This window comes from Citrus clementina, unplaced genomic scaffold (genome assembly GCF_000493195.1).
Source record: "Citrus clementina cultivar Clemenules unplaced genomic scaffold, Citrus_clementina_v1.0 scaffold_5, whole genome shotgun sequence".
Lineage (NCBI taxonomy): Eukaryota > Viridiplantae > Streptophyta > Magnoliopsida > Sapindales > Rutaceae > Citrus > Citrus x clementina.
This window is the reverse complement of record NW_006262201.1, coordinates 3,579,210-3,598,796: the sequence shown is the minus strand read 5'-3', so window position 1 is coordinate 3,598,796 and position 19,587 is coordinate 3,579,210. Positions and strand designations below refer to the sequence as shown.

Below are 19,587 nucleotides of genomic sequence, written 5' to 3'. Positions count from 1 at the left end.
GTTGATAGAAATCAAATGAAGGTCATAGGAATAAATATTGTTCCTAAAGGGAAAGGCCTGATTGGAATCAGATTAATATATCCTTCTCACTCAAACAAATATGGTCAGAGATCAATTATTATCTAAATGAGATCAAAAAAGAAAACGAAAAAAACAGAACAAATTTTTCTAAGGTTCAGTTCCTCAATCGAACCAGCCTCAGAATGGACTTTTATAAACCAAGTTCAAGTACACAGCTCAAAACACTCAAAAATGATTACAGAAAAAGCATCAGGAAAAATCAACAAGAAATGAATTAGTTACACAGCGGGACAATAACCCAATTTAGTCAGCTTTTATGACCGTGTTTTTTAGTTACCTTTAGCAACCAAGTCGCAGCTAGCTAATTCTCTCCAACTGCTGTCTATGATGATGCCGCGGCCATAAGTAGATAACCACATATCAAGCAAAAGAGGAAACTGCAGGAATGCAAATAAGGTGACAGGGACACAACCAACAAGGGCAACTGGGATGATAAATAGATTCCATTTATGAGAAAGAGATATGTGAACAGTTGCACCAAAGGCTACCATCATGCTTGCAATAGAAAAGAACAAGGTGACGAGGCCAATAATTAGCTTCCTTGGTAACGACACAAGAAAATCGTCTTCTGCGTAGCGCGAAGTGAGGATGCCCAAGAACATTAGAACTGAAGTAATGGAAGAAAAAAGCGCAAGCATATCTGAAATGGCAAAAATCATGAAAGATTTTTCATGTAAAAGATTTGGTATTCCTCTGCTGTCACTGCCACCAGGTACCGTGAAAGCTGCAGCAAACACTACAGTGATAATGAGTGCAGCTACAACTGAGCAAGATGAAGCTGTTTCCTTCGTCCATTTTTCTCCTTCTTTGACTAAATCCTTGTGTTCTTCAGTAAAGACCTCTCTAGGAGTTTGGTTGGAACTATTTTCATCTCCTACCATGTCTGGATGGATAAGTTTTTCTACCGCCTGCAGAGAAGAAGTCATAAACACGAGGACTAAAAGTTTCTATTAAGGTAGATTTCTAGGTGCAGAAAGGCCCAATGTACTTAATGGGAAGACGATAACTAAAGGCATTTGGACTAAGAAATTAGTCGGAAATTTTCATTTTGAAGAATTTTTTATGCGTTTTCACGCTTACATATGTCCTGCAAATGCCAAAGTGACAGAATGCTTACAGAAACAAGTTAAAAACGGCGCTGGTTTACCTTGTTTTTCAATTGTGTAAATCGGCACTGTTTCTTGATATGTTATTTTTGTCTATGCTTCTGTCAATTTTTTTGGTCTTAATATCAATACTTAATTATCCTATTGTGCAACAAACATCAAATTGTGACTATTAAATATAAAAAGGTATATTTAAGTAGTCGGATGAGCAATCACACCTTGAACCATTGCAACTCCCGCTGCATCTGCAATGCCGCACCAGCCACTTCACTTGAAGGTACCAATTTTGCCGCTAAATGCAGGATGTTGTTGCCAGAATTGCCTTCTATTAAAAATAAATTTGTTGTGTAATTTACACGATGTATTAGATTAAAAACTTTTTCACGACGATGTAAAACTGCAACATCAAATATGTTACGCCCATCCTTGTTCAACATAATAGCAGTCCTGTTATAGGCCATAATAAATTCATTGACAAACTCGTGTATCCCCAATCTTGCAGCTGTGAACAATGCCCACCGCAATTTTCCAATGTGACGGGTCCAAATCACTTCTTTACAGATAATTCTGACAATTTCAACTGTCTGCATGTGCGCTAACTTTTGTTCATGTATAGCTTTGGTGCTGGGGGCTGCAATTGAACTCGGTCAATAAAAAGGAGATAAATAAATTGATTTCAAACAACTATATTTTAATTGAACACAGCCTCTCAAGACTTACCTAGGCGCATGAGGGCATTCCAGAGCATCCAATACGATTTATGCCACATTGAACCTGCCATACGTATAAACAATCGAAATACCTTTCAATTCAGAATCATAAATTCAAGAAGACTTAGTATATAACAGTTTTGCAGACCAAATGTCGTAGTGATTTGCTTAGCAGATCCAAAACCTGTGGATTTTTGTGAGTGGATTTTTGATGTCACGATAAGGTTCTTCACGTCTCCATCCACATTTTGATTATTGTTGGTCTGAATGGAAGAAACAAGTTCCTCTTCCACAGGAATGCCTGCAAATTTATTTACTTGGTTTTGTTAGGCCACACAAATAAAGACTATATACACACATCTATATGGGGTCATCTCCCAATTAGTGCTTCCTCATTTTATTAAAATGAGGGCTCCTTCACTGGAGGATCACTATATAGCTCTGTGTGTGTGTGTGTTCGTAAAGGACTGTTGACACCAACAATTGTAAATTAAGCGTTGCAAACGTCCAAGCCGACTCCCACTTGCAAACGCGTAAGGCATTTGAGCCAACGTGTTTAGAACAATTCTCCGAGAGTCGATGCTGTCACGGCCAATCGTTGGATGAAGCTTCAATAAATCGAAAGCTACATCTGATTCATGAACAATGTCAGAGTGGTGGCGATGTATTTGATATCTATACAATACGAGCATCATATGTAGACATATATAAATGAAGATAACAAAACCAAAGAATAACCAAGCAATCAACAGTGGAAACAGGAATTTGGTTTAGCGAAGCACATTATGTGAAAGCGGCAAACAAAATTTAAGTGTATATATTTAAACAATTAAATGTGCATTCGATAAAATTGCTAACACAATGGGATAACCGATTAAATTAATGCGGTGTTGGATAGTCAGGAAGAACAGGTCGTTCTGCTCGATTCCGTGAGGAGTTCTTAACCATTGCATGATAATTAATGGGTTCATCTTCGAAAAATTTTGCCCTCCCAATATTTTCTATCGTAGGTTGAGTAAGTTGGTTGTCTTGTGAGTAATTTTCTTTTAAACAAAAAATTAATCATTTTATTTATCTGAGATATATATTTTATCAATGGGCATCAAAGTAATGAAAATATTATTAACGAATGGGCACTAAGAATTTATTTGACTAATAATCATGTGCGTAGAATTTGAAAAATATGCTTCAGAGTAAAATTCTCAGATACAGGCTGTCCACTTTTACAATGTTGTAAATAACTTTTATAACATTGTAAACTCCTAGTCCGTACAGAATTTCATGCAGACATTTTCACCACAGAAGGCCTCTATATCAGAGTTGTCAAAAACATATGTTAATTGTGAGCTATGGTTTAGCGTTAGCTAGCCTTGAGGTTTTAAAAGAAAAACTTGTTCCGACAAGCTTTACATGGACAGTATAACTTGAGAATTGGTTTATATGTGAATCATATGTGTTAGCTTGAAACGTATAACTTAACAATACTGACCGTATAAACTAGCGTCGATGAGACATGAAAGCATTTTGGCACCATCGTTGCCGCTGTAGATGTCTACTCCACGAGTTACCTCTAGTAGATACTGAAACGTATTCTTATGACCGTTATACGCTGCCTCATGAATCGGAAGATTGTTTCCCGTGCTCCTTATGGTTGTTAAATCAGGGTTATATTTCACTAGGACTTTTAAGGCCCTTAGACTCCCTTTTCCCGCACACTGATATAGAGCTGTGTACCCATATACATCTTTTCGTGCTAGTGTTGGCGGATAGACTCTTGACGCCAGCTTATCGAGGAGGCATGTGGCGTCATAAGACTCAACATCAACCAACGACTCCACAATCGCGTGAAATATTGTCGTTGAACCCGGTGCAACAGTCTTGGCGGTCAAGGCACCGGGATCATTAGTGACGAAATCTTCCACACCTCGCCAATCATTCTTCTGTATCATTCTGTATAGTGGCCAATAACGAGCATAATACTCATCCTCCCCTTGATCATCTGAGTTAATCATCCCGAAAACAGAAACTATTAATTATATAATTGTTATTATTATTTTGAAAAATTAATTAATAATACTGAAATTGAATCAGTAAATTAAAAATTAATTAATCTCTTTATGCTAATTATTTATTTACCCATTGAACTCTGTGAATCTTCAGTTTGTTTACGTATTTTTGGCTCCGTCACAGTGATTTCATCTTCGTTTTCGTCTCTGCAGATAAGCTCAAAAATGGATCACATATCAGAGAATTTATTATTACAATCTAGTCATCTAGATGATCGCCAGTGGTAGACTCAAGAATTAATTGTAGAGGGGCTCGTCAAAACGGAATTTATTTCTGTATCACATTTCTTTCGTCATATGTATTTTTAACCACCATAAAATTTTTAACATATACTTTACACCACCTTTACTTTTAATCTTAAATCAACCAGCTACTTCGACACTTGAAAATGACCATTATTTCCCTAAATGAATTAAAAAACTATTTTATTCTACAAAATTTTTAAAAATAATAAAATTAATTATAAGAATACCCTTGAATTTAATAAAATAAATAAATCTTAAATTCAATATGTTAATTCATTTATAAATATAATTTCATTTAAAAATTATCATGTTAATTTTTGTAATCATAATTTCATTCAATTTGAATAGGAAAGTTTCTTAATATTAATTATAGGGAAGTTTACAATAACTATAGGGAGTTTTCTTTTCATGTTAATTTTTTACAAATATAATTTCATTTAAAAATTATCATGTTAATCTTTTGTAATCATAATTTGATTCAATTTGAATAGGAAAGTTTCTTAATATTAATTATAGGGAAGTTTACAATAACTATAGGGAGTTTTCTTTTCATGTTAATTTTTGTAAACTTCCCTATAATTAGTTTAATTACAAAAATTAAATGAAATTAAAATTACAAAAAATTATAATTACAAGATGATATTTTTTATAATTATAATTTCATTTAAAAGTTGTTATCTTAGATTTTGAGATTTATTTGTTTTATCAAAGTTAGGGATATTCTTATAATTATAATTTTATATTTTTTAATATTTTATAGAATAAAATAACATTTTAATTTATTTAGGGGTAAAATAGTTATTTTGAGTGTCAAAATGATTAATTGATACAAATTTAAAACAAAAATAGTACAAAATATGTGTCAAAATATTATAGTAGTCAAATGTACATATGGTAAAAGAAAGGTAGTGTAGAGATAATTTCTCCTAGTCAAAAAAATGGTGCAAATTTTGTTTCCAAAAGAGATAGAGCTAAAAGGAAAAATAATTTGAACTCTAATATAATTTTTCTGTTAAAAAAAACTTAAACACTTGCATTAAAATTTTTGTTTTTGTCCTTTAAGTTCACCCCACTTTTTTAAAGTGAGGAGTTTCTTGTGAAATAATATACACACACCATTTCTGACTCGGGAGACTTTGAAATGTTAATAAGGATTAAACAACAGTAATAGTGATAATTCTTAACAACGGTCACTAGGAGAATATAGTTTTCAGCTAGTTACGCTAGGTGGATCCACGAAAAATTATATGCAATTTACCAATAAACTCCACCTCAATCCCATTAAAAGCAAATCTTTTAGGTAACTTTATCATTAATTCAAAATTTGGGGTAACTTTATTATTAGCTCAATTTTATTTACTTCCGTGTGAGTTTGAGGAGGGGTTAGAGCGAGCTCAATGTCATTAATTAATTATAGGCCTTCTAAAAACTCAATTAAATTCGCACTTTAATAAAGTATGGGACCTTATTGGAAAATTTCTATATATTCACAAAATATTCAAGACTTTAAGCTTTAACTTTCATTATAAATAACGAATCAAAATGCAATCCCTCAATGAATTATGTAACATCAAAAGTACAATAAATCAATTCTACACATCTAATATTAGATACATATAGAGTACTGATTTTCTTACTTGCAGTTGCAGACGTTGGTTTGATCATTTGCTTCTCGCCTTGATGAACTGCTGGCTTCTTCCAAGTTGGTGTTAAGAATTAAACTAAATTTTACTTTTCTGTGCCAGAAACAAAAAAAACAGATTTAACAATTTTTTTTTAGGATTTATAATGAAACATCATTATGCTTCAACACCCATAGGCTAGAAGCACACACATCCAAATGTATTCTTTTTCAATTGAGAAACTTAACAGTAAATACTAACTTTTATAAATGGAAACGATATATGGCCCCTTAATTTTCCACAACTATTGACACGATTTTGTGGCCTTTAGATTAATGGTTAATTGATGATGGTCAAGATTAAATGAAGTTTATGACCTAGATTCATGATGTTGAAGAGGGAGAAATTATATCAATTAATTACTTATAAGGTAAGGAGCATATATAAAAGAGATTTATGAAGTATTATTAGGAAATTAGGCAGTCAAAAAATTATTTGAAATTATGAATGTAGAGAGTGGTTATGGGTTCAAATAACCTCACAAAAATACCCTATTTCACCCACTTTTTTTTTCTTAAATCTTTATCTTTTATGGAGTATCAAACGTATTTACTTCGTATTTACCTTCAAACACTACTTGAAAAGTCTTGAATTTGATTCAACCAAAAATAAACAAGAAAATCAAATAATTCAAGATTTATACATAACAAAAAAATGTGTCAAGCTCTGTACGGATATCCTGGATATTCATATCCACATAAGTTAAAATTCAACAATTGACCTAATAATATCAAATAAAATTTAATTGTAATTTAACAATCAACAATTCAACATGAATAACATAAAACAACATCTAAATCCACAATTTACCACAATAAATAAAACATAAAAAAATAATTTTTTAATTTAATTTTAATTTAATATATAATTTAACCTAATCTGGATATTCGATTTTTAAAATGCACTTATATCCGGATCCAAATTTAGATCTATTTGGATTCTAATTCTTAGCATCTGGATTCGTATTTTTAATATATATAACTAGATTTTTCTGAATTCAGATTGTCAAATCTTTGCGGATGCAGACCGAATCCGGATTTTATTATCATTCCTATGTTGTAGGTGTTGACTTTTGAAAAAGAGAGCTTCAACAAAAGAAATTAACTTTAGTGTAATTTTAAGATTCTAAAACGTGTTTAGAGTGGAAGTAATCTTTTAAAAATTTAACACGTCAGTATGTTGAGTAAATGAGCTTTTAAAGCATGATTTAGGTACAAATAACCCCACCCCAGCACATAGTACTCTTGTGGGGCAGATTTGAGACTTTTAAGATCCTCTAGCGTTTTGTTCTCCTTTGTCCAATCCAAAATAACGACTCTCATGGGCCGATTAAGATAGCCCTGGTAGGCTTAGCTGAAATTTTTTTTCGAGTAAGAGTGATCACAGATTGAATTTTGCCGATGAGTAAGACTATTAGCATTTTTCCAAACTCATTTAAATCTTATTTTTCAGTTATATTCTACTTAATATTAAAATATTATAATTTTTAAATAATCAGTAAGTTAATATTAAAATATTATTATTTTTTAAATAATCAGTAAGCTAACTGTTAAAACATGTTATGTTATTAATCCATAAATTGACCTAGCTCAGTATGATGACTGGAAACAACATCGTCAAAAAATTTTTGATAACAAGGCTTCTCCTTGGGCATTAATTTTTTTCATCTACCTCCTTGGTAATTTTGCCTTTTTTTTTATGGTGACATAATGATGCTAAACAATTATTAGGAAAAGTAATAATAGAGAGTTTACTCTAATTTCACCTCAACCTCATATAAAAATACCGCGAAGTTTGCCTTGGTAAAGTTAAAGTTGGATTCATTGTGGGACACATATTATTAATTTTTCTAACCGAAATGCAAAAGTTCTTGAAGAAAAAAAGATAGATTACATGAATAATTGATGCAATAGAAGTTTAATGTTCAAAATATCCCATTAATTCTAGATAACATTGGAATAAAAGAACAACTAAATTCACGTTGATTTAAAAAAATATCGTAAATTTAGAGATTAAGACTTATTGATTCCGTAAAATACCAAGAATTAACTATTTAAATACTCACAAAGAGATTTAAAAATTTAAAAATATTATTGAAATCGAATCTCTGCTTGTAAAAAGTTACAAAAGACACTTATTTATACTAAATAAGATTTATCCTAATTTGATTAGAAAACCTATTTTAATAAGACTTATATCTAAATTAGGAATGTTACTCAAATAGCAATGTCTAAATAATAATACTCTAAATAGGAAACTAAATTAAACTAAAATATAAATTAATTAAAATATTCTTAAATATTATAAATTTCAATATAATTAGGATTTGTTCAATTCCTTGCTCTGCATCATCCTCGCTAGCGTGGAGAAAATTCATCCTCAAATTTTGTATGTTGTAGTCTTCAAGAACAACTTCATGTGTATAAGGAATAATTTTCAAAATGGAGGTTCGACATAGACAACGAACTTTAAAATTTTCAACTTTTGTAATAATGTCCATCTAATCACTCCAATGGCGTAAAATAAATTCTTCTATCAACAATTTCTCTAATAATGTCTTCTCGTATTGTTCATGCTGAACTTCAACATAGTTGAAGAAAAATGATTTTTTCTCATAATTTACTAACTGTTGAAAAATATCACAACTCCTTTTGTCTCATTGTGGCAAATCAAGAGAACAATAAGAGATTGTATCGACAACTGCCTCTCTTTTCTCCACAAGATCAAAAGGTGTATCTCTTTTCTCCACAAGAACAAAAGACGTATGAATAATTATCTCTTCTCGTCCCACAATATCAAAATACTCATCAAATTTCGGCAGTTGATCCAAATTAATGTCTTTCTACTGAGAATTTGTTGTAGACATAAATGACCAATTAATATTCTCCTCGAAAGGAATAATATTGTCAAGTAAAATAAAGTTACTATTTTTCTTGTTATCCTCATAACTAACGTCATCACAAACAAATTCATCAAATACATATGTCTGCTTTATATGCAAAGAGTTTTCTATTTTGAGATTTTTCTAAATCTTGAGAAATCAAATGCAAAATTCTCAATATCCTAATTAAAACTTCTTTCAAGACAGAATCTTCTCGGCGATGTTGTGGTTCATGATTCAATTCTTTTCTTGTTTTTGTATTTTCTCTCTTTTTTTCCTTTTTTTTTTGGTGTTTGTTTGGGTCTTTTTTTTTAAATCAGAAAACAAAAGGGCAATAATGGTATAAATGAAAGCACTGGGTCAAAACTGTGAATAAGCAAAAGATAGGTTTGTCGGCGACGGTGATCGGAAATTTGGACAAGGATGGGCGGATCTGAAAGATTTCAGGTCGGTGAGTATGATGGTGGGGGTGTTTGGCCGAAATTTCGAGATAAAGGAGGCGGGTTTGTAGTTGTATTGATTTCCGGCGATCGGTGCGTCGATCGACAGTGCTAACTGGCTAGGAAGGTTGAGCTCGTGGAGAGGAGTTGATTGGTGGTGGTTTTGCTGGCCAAAACGTGGCGGAAACTGGTGAACGACGGCGGCGCCACTGTTATGGCGATTTTCCGGCGATATCAGCGGTGGAACGGCAGATTTCAAGGCTGGGTCTTGATGGACGGCTTGTTCTGACTCAGATGATGGAGGCGGATCATTGCAAAGGTCAAGGAAAATCAACGACGGTAGCCGTGGACGGTGGCTGACTCCATAAAGCTAATGGGAAAACTCAAAGAAGGGGGAAAGAAAAGGTTTGGCAGTAGATTGATAGTACCTGGGTTTTGGGTTTGATACAAAACTGATGCGGCAGAAGTTAATGTTCAAAATTTTCATTTATTTTAGAGAATATTGAAATAAAAGAATAATTAAATTCTTGTTGATTCAAAAAGATATCACTAATTTAGAGACTAACACTCGTTGATTTATCAGAATATTGAGAATTAATTGTTCAAATACTCATAAAGAGATTTGAAAATATTATTAAAATCGAACTTCTAAAAAGATAAAAAGACACTTATTTTTACAAATTAATACTTACCGTAATCTGATTAGAAAATTTGTTTTACTAAGATTTATATCTAAATTAGGAATATTACTCAAATAAGCAATACCTAAACAATAAAACTCTAAATAAGAAATTAAATTAAATTAAAATACAAATTAATTTAAATATTTCTAAATATTATAAATTTTAATTTAATTAGAATTTCTTCAAACTCTTTACTGTGCATCACTAATCAATATGAAAAAAAAAAGAAAAAGATAATTAATATTTTAAGATTGTGCAAACTAATTGATAAAGAAAACGGGGAGAGAGAAACTACAGGTGGAGTATTTTTTTTTTTTTTTTTTTAAGTGTGTGTTTGTGAGTGTAAACAAACAAGTAGTTCAGAATGTTAAGAAAATGATCATGTGACTTGTACGTACCTTAAGGCGCTTTGAAGATTGCACTAGCTAGATTGAAAACCGCAAGAGAGTTAAAAAGAAAGAATGGAGAAGAAAGAGATACATCTAGTGGATTGATACTGTGATGGTGTTGTGATCAAACCTGTAACTTCTACTTATTTCCTTCTTTGTGTCTTTTTTTTTTCCTACTAAAAACAAAACCTGAATATTTTATTAAATTTACATAAAATAGTCTTTGCCGGCCTTTAAAAATTAATCAGCTCTGCGTTAAAATAGTCTTTCCCGGTCAAAATAATAAATTGAAAAGTCAATTATGATTTAGGTATGAAATACGCGGCCGGCCCCGCCAACAGCTATTTATTTGAGTTAGTCCTGAGATGGAGGATTTAAGTTTTTCTAATGACTATGATCGTACTTTTTTCATATCTCGAGCTTTTAGAAATTTAGTTGTATGTTAGGCATTAATTGAACATTGATACCATGTGTTGGGCATTGATTGTAGGGTCCTTCTATCTTACATACATGTAAGATACATTCATCTTACATGAATAGTATATGGGTCCCACACATATACTATTTATATGAGGGGAATGTATCTTACATGCATGTAAGATAGAGATTGCCTTGATTGTAATATATAAAATATTAAAAAAAATATTTTCAATAATACTGACACTAGTTGCTCTGTTGGCGCGTTTTAGTTTGGTGTAAAATTGATAGGATTATAAATAATAATTTATTAATAATAAAAAATAATTATATATAATATAAAATTAAAATAAAATTTTCAATGAGATTCCTACATTTTATTAAAAACGCGCAAATGACTTTTACAACCTTATAAACAAATTTTGCATATAATAAAATATATATTTTTAAAATACAATGATTTTTTTATTAACTAAAAAATTCAAAATTAAGTTTCTTTCTTTATTGATTATTCATATTATATTATTTAAATTATTATTGGTATTAAAATTAAATAATTAATTTTTGTTTCCATAATTTAAAATTTTCTTTTTATTTTATTGATTAACTAATATAGTTTTTAATTAAAAAATAATTAAGTAATTACAATTTAATTACTTGAAATAAACTTATCCCAAGTTGAGGTATCATATATAATTTGGTCTTTTTATGATGGTTCCTATACCGGACTTATTCCAATTAATTCTCTTTCTTAATTTCAGCTATCATTGTCCAAACATGGAATTGGACATAAAATGCTCCAACCCCTATGGTTTATTAATTTAAAGCCAATAACTATATAACAAATTTCTACCCCTTGTTACAAAGAGACTTGATGTTGATGACTATCCTTACATTAAAATATTTTCTTGAGAAAACAAAGTAATAGAAAAGGTTAAAAATTTTCAAAGACGTCTCAACCACTAAAAGGACAAATAAACATTTTTTAATATTTATTCTTCATGGAATACATTTAAATATATTTATGCCTGAGTTGATCAATTAAAGAAAGACTTTGTGAAGGAAAAAGACAAAAACAAAGGAAGAAAAAAGAAAGACGACGTCAAAGTAAGCCAAAAGGAGAGTCTTTTGTGGGGGAACTTTTGCAAATTGTATTTTCATATTGGCTCTTTATATTGTTTAATGAAGAATGGACCTCTAATCAAGAAACTTCTTTATTTTGGCTCTTCATATTGATTAAGAATGGTTAACAATTTAGATATATTTTAATAATTGTTACGTATATTTAAACACTAGAAAATTAATTTTCTTGTAATTACTGTTCATAGATTACTATTCATATGATACTGTTTACAAGTTAGTATTCATAAGTTACTATTTATTGCACTGTTAATTTACTATTCATAAATTTATTAATGATGCCAGAAATGGTAAATTCAGAAATAAAGCACATAGATGATTTATACGTAATTCAAATCATAATTCTACATTCACAAGGTCATGCTCATTAAATAATTTACTGAGTAATGAAATATCACAACCTTTGAGATTGTTACACAATTTCAAACTCCTTCTAACACTTGCTGCCTCCTAGTTGAATCAACTAGTCGAACTTGTTTCGCGAGTAGCACTCACTTTCAGTTGTGTTTACTGCTTCCTTGAAATCTTATCAACATAGTAAGTGACCCTTCATCCTAAAGAGACCATAGTAATCATCAAAGATGTCTAACGATAGACTATGTATATTTAAGGTACGAAGACTAAAACCCCAAGATTATATGAAATAGGGAGGCTTTCTTTGGCTTTTGCAAGTTGGCTGCTTCTTTGTATGAAATACGATACTGTTTCACTAGTTTTTAATATGTAAAATACTTCCCTTTATATAACTCTAGTATTTCACGAAACGGAGTGGAGGAGTACAAAGACATACATATTTCCTAAAGAGTCTAATATTTCACAAATATTTGATATGCTTGCCAATGTAGCAGCCACATATTTTTGGAACTCTTTGATATATAATCCCATAACACTACTAGAAAAATGGGCTACCATGACAGAGAATATTTGTCATACGACCTCTCTTATGACAGAGTTTCCATCTATCATTATAGCCCCTATCATAAATCTATGACAACATTTTATTTATCACATGTTCCTATGACAGTATATATCTATCACGCATATGTCACGAACCAAGCGACATCGTTTTGCAAGGCTCTTGAGAATTAATTGGAAATTTTAGCAAGTAATTAAAATTATATTGAATTTGGTGGGCTTTTTCAAACTCTTTCATATATTAATGATTCACATTCTCTGTCATGAGATTTAAGGTTTAAAAAAATAAAATTATTATTTTTAATTTTGAAATTATAATAATAGTAATTAATATTATTTAAATTCCAGAATTTTGAAATAGAAATAACAAAAGCCACATTTTCAAATTTGAATTAACTGAAATAAAAATTACATTCAAATTCATAAAAACTATCAAATACCAAATATCACCATATACTAAAAATTTCAATTACTTGAAACTTCCAACAAATAGTATCATCAAAATACATGGTGAATCAAATCCGTAAGAATAGCTCATAAATTCTCTACAATATTCAATCACTACCCCATCATTAGAAAAACAATTAATTCGTAAAAAGAACATTGATAGTAAATTCCCAAGAGCCACCAACATCACCTGAAACACAAATTACATTTAGATGAGTACTAGAAGAATATATATTAGTGTATTGGCCACTTACAATTAACCCAATTCATGATAAAGTATTTTTCCAAGATTACAAATTAATTAACGCACAACATCTAACAACACAAAACCTCCGTTACATAATTAAATAAAATCCATCAAAATTCTATCCTCTTCTCTTGATTCCCCTAATCTCCTAAAGTTTCACCATCCTTATCTTTATTTCTACTCTTTTTTTTTTAATCTTCTCTTTATTCTTCTTCCACTGTATTTGTTCAAATTTGTTTATCAATCTAAGTTCTAAAACACATATATTACACTGAGACTCCAAGCAACGCAAATCCATTTAACTTGTTCATTAGGGCAAGACAATCTTGGCTAAGAGGCAGCATGTGGAAGTATTTCAAAATGACTAGAGAAAGACTTGCTCTAGAACTATGAAAATTAGCATATAAAAAGAAACAGAAAAACACTAAATAAACAAACCACCCAAAGATTTCATCACATAAAGCAAGGGCAAATTATGTGCGATTTCATCACATGAAGCAAGGGCAAAATTATTATCACATCCCACTTCACACAACTCATTACATACCTTACCTCAAGGCATTACCTCAAGAACAAATACTTTGAAAAATCACGGATATCATTTGGCCTGGAATGATCAGCAGAAAACAAAAACGTTAACAAAGTGCTGCAGCAACGATATCATAACAATTTCAAACTTAGATAGATTCTCACTTGGGGAGTCCAATATTCTCATCAAACCTTCGACTTTTATAAAATTTCACCAGATGGAGCAAACCAACTCAATCAATTTCTAGTACAATAGTGCGTATATATCATATATCAATATTGAGAACTGATAAGTGCAACATGGTCCACAAACCAAAACTTTTCCAACTAATAAAGCACAATATGTGACAAATCAAATAAAAAAAATATCTTCCAAAATGTTCAACATGTCAATTAAGAAAAAAATTATATGATTCATATCAGTGCATCCATAAATGGCCTAGTTTCTCTGTCAACAAGTTAGTCATAAGCACAAGTCAAAATAAATTATTTCACTAAAATGCTAGAAGACCAAGCAAATAAGCACAATCACCACCACACAAAGCATTTGCATTTCCAAAATTGTCGTTCACAAAGATTTTACAGAAGATATCTTTCTAATAGAAAAACACAAGCACCAATCAATTGTAATGGGTTTGAGAACTACCAAAGTAGTTTTCACAGTTGAAGAGTAGTCTCTCACAAAAATTCACTTTATGCGAATACCTCTGGTGAATAGATTTTGCATACATTTTGGTGGACCTACCATGTGCTCAATATATTTAATAAATAAAGGTGAGAATAATAACAATACCTTAGATGTTGTATTAGCTAAGGCAAACATTGCTTCAATCCGAACTCTCCAAAAGGCCTAAAAACAACAGAAAAATTCCTTAATTGTATTTCATTAAGAGTAAGTCAAATCAAAATCACATATACCTCTAAATTTGGTTAACTTGTCACTAAGGAAATTATTTAGTGTGCCAACAACATTGCAAGAAAGACGGGGCAGAGTGTCTAGACTGTTGTAATTGCTCGTGCCTGAGCAACAACATCTCCATTCTTCTCTAACTGATTTATCTCATAAATAAAAAAAGTCATGTAAGATTGTTATCCAATTAATTAAGTAAACAATGTTAAAAATTTGTATTGTCACCATCTGCTCAATAAAGAACAATAAAGAAGTAAAAACAGAGAAGCCATCACTCCACACTAAAAAAATTTCTCTCACTTTCTCGCCAGCCAAACACTCCTTTTCCTCTCTCAAAACCTCGTCTTACCACTCAAAACCCACTAAATTTCAGCTCAAATTCTACCAAAATTTTACCCTAAGTCGAAGATGTAGTAGCTAACTCGCTGTCTTTCTCACGTCGCCAACTCCTCATAGTACAATCTTCTCCGATCCGACTTCACATAAATAGCACGCTGCCACTCGCGTGTCGCGGAATCGTTCCATGAAGGGCATAAAGCGGAGTCATTGGCACGTTACTCCACGAACTCAAAGTCAGTCCTATAAGGCCATGGAGCGGCTTTATTTTTTTCCTTTTTTTGGCATAATTTTAGGGATTTTGAGAAATTTGTGGTGATTGTTGTCTCTTCCAAAAAAAAAAAAAGAACTAATCACTTACCTCTCCCGAAAGAAGTCAGTAACAGTGGCTCAAACTTGAAGAAGATCAGTTGTTCAAGCTATAAAAGGGAAATGAGAATAGCCAGCAAGCTGTGGAGTCGGGATGAAGATGACTTCAAAGACGAACAACAGCAATTTGTTGTCGGCAAGAGTGATGGTGTATTTTTGTGTGATTCGGTTTGGATATAGAAATTAGGGTTTTTTATGTGAAGTTCAAAGGAGTGTCCAACACTTAGAATTTTTTTTAAAGGCTTCAAGACACGGTGTCGTTCAATACCCAAATTGGCCAATCTTACACTCACCGTTTTATTACTATATAAATATGCTATCATGTGCAAGTGACAGATAAAGAAACTATCACAAATCTATCATGCCTTGTTGATATATGAAAATTCTATCACATGTGTGTCATATTTTTGTGATAAATGACAAATTTTTTTATATCTATCACAAAAATTTTGTCATAGTAGCCTGTTTTTCTAGTAATGTAAACACAACAATTTTCTTGTTTTTGCTTCAAAAACTATTCTCAATTATTCCACATAATCTAATCTAATAAATACCAAAGATTAAATAAATCCCTAATATAAGGAATAAATAAGCTATAATGCTATTGACATAATGATGTTGATAATAAAAACCCTAATAAGAATATTATTGGGATCTGGGATCCAAATGTATCTCAACTAATGTAACATTCATTTTCCCTCAAAGACATGGCTGAGTGGCTTCAAGCTACTTTACTTGACTGGCCTCTTGGATTTGAAACTAGGGGGAGGGAAGAGGCTAAACGAATTGAATTTATGCTTTCTCCACCTCATTAATTATCTTTGAAAAAAAAACCATTTATATAATGGTATTAGCAATTTTATTAATTATAAAATTCATTATCTAATAGATGAGTGACATGAGTAGTTTGGACCCAAATATCTAAATCAATATGAACTCAAAAAGGACAAAAAATTTTATATCCTTAAACCACTATTGTATAGAACTTTTGGAAATATTTTTGGTATGGGCATTCATATATATGGTGGATAAGGATATTTATGACATAAATTGACGCAAGAACAGCAGCTCCAAAAGTTTTAGTGGTTGGGAAGCAAGGCACGAACATTGTAGTTAGTGTTATACTCTCAATTATCACAAAATTAAACATACTAAGTGCCTGTTTGGTATGACTTATTTAAGAGATATAAGTGCTTATTTAATCGTATAAACACTTTTTAAATTTTTTTATAGTGTTTGGTTATTTTTTAGTAGAGTTTTTTTAGCTTAAATAAGCTAATTTACCTCTATTAGCAAAAGGCAAAAATTTGAGTTTTTGGGAGTAGAGGTTAGAGAGCTTTTCTAAAAATAAATAATATAAAAAATATCACATAGTTTAGTGGTTCAAAAGTGGTTTTTTTATCGACAACCAAACACCCAATGACTATTTGTCCAAAAGCTCTATTGGTATAAGCTCTACTGTTATAAACTCTATTTAATAAGTTGTGCCAAATGGAACCTAAATCTTTTAAACCTCTTTTTTAATTACAACCCATACATTATTTAAATATTGACTTATTTCTAATGAAATTATTACCCAAACTGAACCACCCAATTTTTTGAATAAGTACAAGACGCTACTCCAACTTTAAATTTTATCATCTAACTGGATAATAGCGCATTGCTACTTTTCACCAACACTTTTGCCTTGGTTTAGAAAGAAAATTAGGAAGAGATGGAAGTTCATTCAGGGACTCGCTAGAGCTAAGTGCATATGATAAATTTTAAGAAGCCGCATAATAAAAATGGCGGAGAAAAAAATACAAGAAGAAATTAGATAAGGGCATTTTAATAAAATTAACACGATCTCTTAGAAAGATACTCTGTGTCGCTATCACATGTGTGAACTAAAATTTTTATAGACGTTTTAATCGCTCAACTATTTTTTAATTTTAATGGCGCTCTTCATTTCATAAGCAAACTAACCGACAATTCAGCTTCGCCACTGCAATTGGTTCTCATTTGTGAAAACGAAGTGAGCATTTTTTTCCTTCTTTTTTGAATTGAACTTCATGAAACTAATTGTTGTCTGCTCCTTATATTGTTAAAAGGGCCGTCGAGCCGAATATGTAGGCTCTTAGAATATTATATCTTTTAATTTAGTCATACGACAAACACTCCACTTTAGAATATTATACAGTTACTCTTGAGATTCGTTGACGACTATAGTATATTATAATATCATAATGCATCGAAGGAAAGAACAGTTTGCTCTGAGTATATGGGAACAAGTAAAGGATGAAATTATTTGATGCTAATCCTTTTTTCATAAAGTCAAGCACTTTCCTTCCATTCTTGTAAATTAAAACGTAACCAGAATTTATTATTAAAGAAAATAGATTTTGAACATGATGGGGTTTTTCCCCGAAAGTGAAAATAATATGTTATTTGTTCCCAGTTTATAGGGAAGGGAATGTTGTAGCAGTTCTTGGGTAAAGACCTTTCTAGGAGTTTGCTTGAGACTATTTTCAGGTTCTCGTTAATCCAAGGACTACAAGTTACTTTCAATCTAGCTTTTCGAGCAAAAAACCAAAAAAAAAAAAATGTATTTAATGGAAAGATAATAACTAAAGGAATTTGAAGAAGAAATATATTCCTCATTAACAGTGAATCGAACAAAAAAAATATAAAAACTGGCATATACAACGAATTCTTGTTTAAGGATACAAGCATCCGTTTTAGAGAATGACTGCCTGGTTTAGGATGTTAGACTTTATTAAATTCTGGAAAACTATTAAGTCATATAATTTAATACTATAATACGATTATATTATTACACCGTATGGCTTAATAGTTTTTCGTACTTGAAAAGTTTCAAGATCCTGGTATGTTATCACAAAACATATTAAAGTTTTTTCTAAACAAGATTTATTGAGAAGATCCAAAAGATATGGATTCTTTTGTATGGCTTTTTGATATCACAATAACGTTCTCTATGTCTCCATCTGCATTTTGATCATCGTTGGAAGAAACTAGTTCCTTTTTCACGGAAAACCTGCAAATTCATTGACTTGGTTTGCTAGGCCACATTATACAACAGTGTATGTACATAGATAAAGTCATCTTTCAACGAATGACCTCTCACTTTCAAAATGAGGGCCTCTTCAATTCATTGGAAGTCTATATATATAGATGTTTGAGCAAGAGGATTGTTGACACCATCATCTGTGAGCTAAGGGTTGCAAAACTCCAAGCCGACTTCCACTAGCAAACTCGTAAGGCTTTTGAGTCAAGCTTCCTAGAATTTCTCTCTGACAGTTGATGTTGTCACGGCCAATCGTTGGATGGTGCTTCAATAACTCTGAAGCTATATATCTAATTCATGTATGGGAGTGGTGGCGATATATTTGAACTATATATAATGCAAGCATCATATATATACATATGTGAACGAGTTAAAATCAAGGATTAAAGTTTGGACGAAGAGTTTAAACCTAAATTTTAATTCTGGAGCTGAAGCTGAAGCTGACTCTATGCGAAGATAACACAACAAATTCTATATTGTTGTTCTTTTAAAAATATAGAAACCGGTGCTAAGTTAAAAATTAATCTAACCTAAAATCTTCAAATGTGTTAGTTACTTTTGAACCCTGTGCTTCTTCAGTTTCTTTACTTTTTTGACGTTCTGTCACAGTGATCATTTCATCTTCTTTCTTGTCTCTGCAGAGTACAGTACCATTTTTGACAAGCCATTAGACTCAAAAGATTAAACAACTAGGTAAGGACATAGAATTTGAAGAAAAAAATAAAAGAAAGTTTAACAAAATAACATGAATATGAGGTTAGGCTAAAGCAACACTGCTGGGCATTGAGGCCAGGCATTGTGCAGGCTTGTAAATGCAGCCGTTGGATTCAAGTAAAATGAATCCAATGACTGAGATTAAAAAGAAAATAAAAAATAGGAGTCGGTTTTCTAACTTGAAAAACCCTACCGTAGGTCTTGAAATCATTGAGG

The 19,587-nt window shown here is 31.3% G+C and overlaps 1 protein-coding gene across 1 annotated transcript in view; it reads right to left on the bottom strand.

Moving 5' to 3' along the window:
• Positions 1–335: 335 nt before the first annotated feature.
• LOC18040150 overlaps positions 336–19,587 on the bottom strand; it is a 26,828-nt gene continuing 7,576 nt past the window's right edge. The window contains 9 exon segments of the mRNA XM_024183359.1: positions 336–989; positions 1,406–1,818; positions 1,908–1,961; positions 2,046–2,198; positions 2,379–2,528; positions 3,387–3,896; positions 4,034–4,110; positions 5,847–5,945; positions 9,329–9,582. Coding sequence (XP_024039127.1) covers positions 336–989; positions 1,406–1,818; positions 1,908–1,961; positions 2,046–2,198; positions 2,379–2,528; positions 3,387–3,896; positions 4,034–4,110; positions 5,847–5,945; positions 9,329–9,582 — 2,364 coding nt within the window.